The sequence below is a fragment of the Rhincodon typus genome, chromosome 6, assembly GCF_021869965.1.
Source record: "Rhincodon typus isolate 14 chromosome 6, sRhiTyp1.1, whole genome shotgun sequence".
Taxonomy (NCBI): Eukaryota; Metazoa; Chordata; class Chondrichthyes; order Orectolobiformes; family Rhincodontidae; genus Rhincodon; species Rhincodon typus.
The window spans coordinates 3,504,836-3,508,960 of NC_063337.1; the positions used below are offsets into that span (position 1 = coordinate 3,504,836).

General features: G+C 43.5%; 1 protein-coding gene across 1 annotated transcript in view; it reads left to right on the forward strand.

The window, feature by feature from the left end:
• LOC109910748 (cGMP-dependent 3',5'-cyclic phosphodiesterase) overlaps positions 1–4,125 on the forward strand; it is a 118,965-nt gene that overhangs the window by 56,426 nt on the left and 58,414 nt on the right. The window contains exon 12 of the mRNA XM_048598333.1: positions 539–602. Coding sequence (XP_048454290.1) covers positions 539–602 — 64 coding nt within the window. The remainder of the gene's footprint in view (positions 1–538; positions 603–4,125) is intronic.

Genomic DNA, 4,125 nt, shown 5'->3' on the forward strand with positions numbered 1-4,125 from the left:
GTCTATGTATATATGAGTGTGTGTCTGTGTATATGAGTGTGTGTCTGGGTGTGTGTCTGTTTGTGTGTCTATATATATGAGTGTGTGTGTGTGTGTGTGTCTGTGTGAGTGTCTATATATATGAGTGTGTGTGTGTGTGTGTGTGTATCTGTCTGTATATGTATATATGAGTGTGTGTTTGTGTCTACATATATGAGCGTGTGTGTATGCGTGTGTGTGTGAGAGAGTGTGTGTGTGTGTTTGTCTGTGTGCCTTGGGTTGTACTTGGATATTCTGGCTGGTTGCGGTGGGAGTGTTCCCAGTGCTCTGAATTCCAGGTTGAAAATTGGGTTTTATGTCTGCTATTGCTTTATTTGGCTACTCTCCAAATGTGAAGTGACACAACACAATGGTGACTGAGATTTGGAGGCTTCTGGGTGTCTGTGGAGCTGTACTCCGCACATTGGAGAGCTGCAGAACATAGCTCTGTCCCATGGGAACTGTTTCTGACGATTCCGTGGATAAAGTTTCGCTGTGATCTTCTGTTTGTCTTTTGCAGACAATGTTTCAGTCCTGCTCCAAGAGATCATACAAGAAGCGCGGAATCTTACTAATGCAGAGAGGTGGGTCTCACTTCCTTGGTCTTTTCTATCACAACATCACCCAGGGTCGAGGGAACAACCTCTCAGGTCTCTGGATCGAGAGGTTGTGAGTTCAAGTCCCACTCCAGGATGTCCCAGACTGACAAAGACTGAAAACCAGAGCAGGAGTAAACTCTGCCCGAACAAACAAAACTGAGCTTCAGTGTCCCATTGTAAACCAAGCCCCACTCACTCATCATCTCAGCACTCACTGACCAGCATGCACTCCCCCCAGTCACCCTCCCATGCCCTCGGTTTAAAATCCGCATCCTTGCTATCATGTCCCTCTTTGACGTCACTCCCTCCCAATCTCTGTAACCCCCTCCAGCCTCATTGGAACAAAGGATACAGCCATTGAGCCCAACAAGTCTGCTCCAACATCCCAGATCATGGCTGTTCATCTATCTCCATGCCACTTTCTCACACACTCTCTCCGTATCACTGAACATCATTAATCTCCAGAAATCCATTCATCTCTTGAACATACTCAATGACTGGGCTTCTGCGGCTTTCTGCGGTCACAAACTCCAGGGATTCACCATCCTCCGAGTAAGGAAACTCCACCATCACCTCCACACTCACCACCAATCCCCTCACTACCACCACCACCTACCGCCCCACCCAATCCCCATCACCTCCCAGTGATCTGTGATTGTCTCATTTACCCTCTCGACCATGTTCCACTGCAATTGCTCCACAGGCCTTCAGCTGCCTGGGTCTGAAGCTCCGGAATTCCCTCCCTAAAGCTCTCTTCTTGTCACCTCCTCTAAAGAAGTTACAGTCCTGCGGTAAGGTTGGAAGAGTAATTTTAAACTTAAGGTAAAAATGAAAGAGTTTACGTGAAGTCTCCCTGAAAACAAAACCTGAGATTAATTCGAGGTTCAGATTCCTTCACTAGGAAAAAGGTCTATGGTGTTTTTAAACTTGAGGACAATGGCACCTGTGACAATATGTGTGTTAACAATGGAGTCTCCAAAGTCGCAGAAAAGTGTTGAGAACGTTGATTTTCAAACAGCAATGCTTGAATCTTTCTATTTAGTTCCAAGTTGGAAGGGAATTGGGCCATAGAGTGTTCCTTTCTATCGAGATACAAGGCCCATGTGCTTCATACTGGGATAATTTATTTACAGGTTTTCCTGGCATAGGATAGAGCTTGATGACAAAAGTAGTCTTTGCTATGCAGTACTGTGGATGAAAACCCATGTTCCAGTTAAAAAGACCAAACTCATCTGGAGTTAAAACAAGAGTGGGAGAGTTACCCAGTTCGAGAGAGTGGGAGGCTTGTTGGGACAGGAAAACCTCTCGAGGAATGCCATTCTAAATTTGCAAGTAACCAGGCTGAGGAAAGAATAGAAATCCTGAGGAACTAAGAATCTGACAACGAGATTGACCCTGGAAAAATTAAGTACCGACACAAGGACATTATAAAGTATCCTGTTGAAGTGTATATTTTTTATTTGGGTAAAGAATAAGGAAAAGGGGTGACAAAAGTCTCTGTTCAATGGTTAAAAATAGAGGTTACTGACAGAAATATGGTTTACTGGATAGTGTTTCTATCTCATTTGTTATAGCTCGCCTTAAGGAGTTACACCTTGATGGATTATTCTTTCAGTTATTACCTGAAACTTTGAATTTCTTTTAAATGTTATCATTCTCTTCAGAGATTGCAGCTAGATGCTTATTATACATTTCTCTCTTTGACCAAGATTTGGGGTACCTATTCTCATAGCGCTTTATGAGTTAAAACCAAATTAATTTGTGAAATAATATTTCTGTGATAAACCTCATGGGGTCTTACTATGTGAAACTGAAATGCAAGGTGTCTTTTGCTGATGTTCTCACGATCAGAGATTCCTGATTGAATGGACTTGGATGATACTCATTGAAATTTAGAAGAATGAGGGTGGACTTTATAGAAACGCACAAAATTTTGAGGGGAATAGATAAGATAGAAGCAGGGAGGATGTTTCCACTGGCAGGTGAAACTAGAACGAAGGGGCACAGCCGCAAAATAAGGGGGGGCAGATTTAGAACGGAGTTGAGGAGGAAGTTCTTCACCCAAAGGATTGTGAATCTATGGAATTCCCTGCCCAGTGAAGCAGTTGAGGCTACCTCATTGAATGTCTCTAAGGCAAAGATGGATTTTTGATCTGTAAAGGAATTAAAGGTTTATGGTGAGTGGGTGGGTAAGTGGAGCTGAGTCCATGAAAAGATCAGCCACGATCTTATTGAATGGCGGAGCAGGTCCGAGGGGCCAGATGGCCTTCTCCTCCTATTCCTTATGTACTTATGTTCTAGAGGGAGCCTCCTTCTCAGAGACTATTGTTGGAGGGAGCCTCCTTCTCAGAGACTATTGTTAGAGGGAGCCTCCTTATCAGAGACTATTGTTAGACGGAACTTCATTATCAGAGACTATTGTTAGAGGGAGTCTCACTATCAGAGACTATTGTTGGAGGGAGCCTCAATATTAGAGACTATTGTTGGAGGGAGCCTCACTATCAGAGACTATTGTTAGAGGGAACCTTAAGATCAGAGACTATTGTCAGAGGGAACCTCATTATCAGAGACTATTGTTAGAGGGAGGCTCATTATCAGAGACTATTGTTAGAGAAAACCTCATTATCAGAGACTATTGTTAGAGGGAGCCTTCCTATCAGAGACTACTGTGAGAGGGAGTCTCACTATCAGACACTCTTGTGAGAGGAAGCCTCGCTATCAGAGACTATTGTTAGAGGGAACCTCAAGGTCAGAGACTATTGTTAGAGGGAACCTCACTATCAGAGACTATTGTTAGAGGGAACCTCACTTTCAGAGACTATTGTTAGAGGGAACCTCACTTTCAGAGACTATTGTTAGAGGCAACCTCAATATCATAGACCACGGTTAGAGGGAGCCTCACTATGAGAGACTATTGTTAGAGGCAGTCTCAGTATTAGAGATTAATGTTCGAGGGAGTCTAGGTATGAAAGAGTATTGTGAGAGGGAGTCTCACTATCAGAGACTATTGTTAGAGGGAGCCTCACTCTCAGAGAAAATTGTTAGAGCGAACCTCACTGTCAGAGACTATTGTTAGAGGGAGCCTTATTACCACAGACTATTTTTAGAGGGAGCCTCACTATTAGAGACTATTGTTAGAGGGAGTCTCAGTATCAGATACTATTCTTTGAGGGAGCATACTTAACAGAGACTATTGTTTGAGGGAACCTCATTGTCAGAGACAATTGTTCGAGGGAGCCTCACTATCAGAGACTATTATTGGAGAGAGACTCACTATCAGAGACTATTGTTGGAGGGAGTCTCACTATAAGAGACGATTGTTAGAGTGAACCTCAAGATCAGAGACTGTTGTTAGAGGGAGCCTGACGATTACAGACTATTGTTAGAGGGAGTCTCACTATCAGAGACTGTTGTTAGAGGGAGCCTCCTTATCTGAGACTATTGTTAGCGGGAGTCTCACCATCAGAGACTGTTGTTAGAGGGAGCCTCCTTATCAGAGACTGTTGTT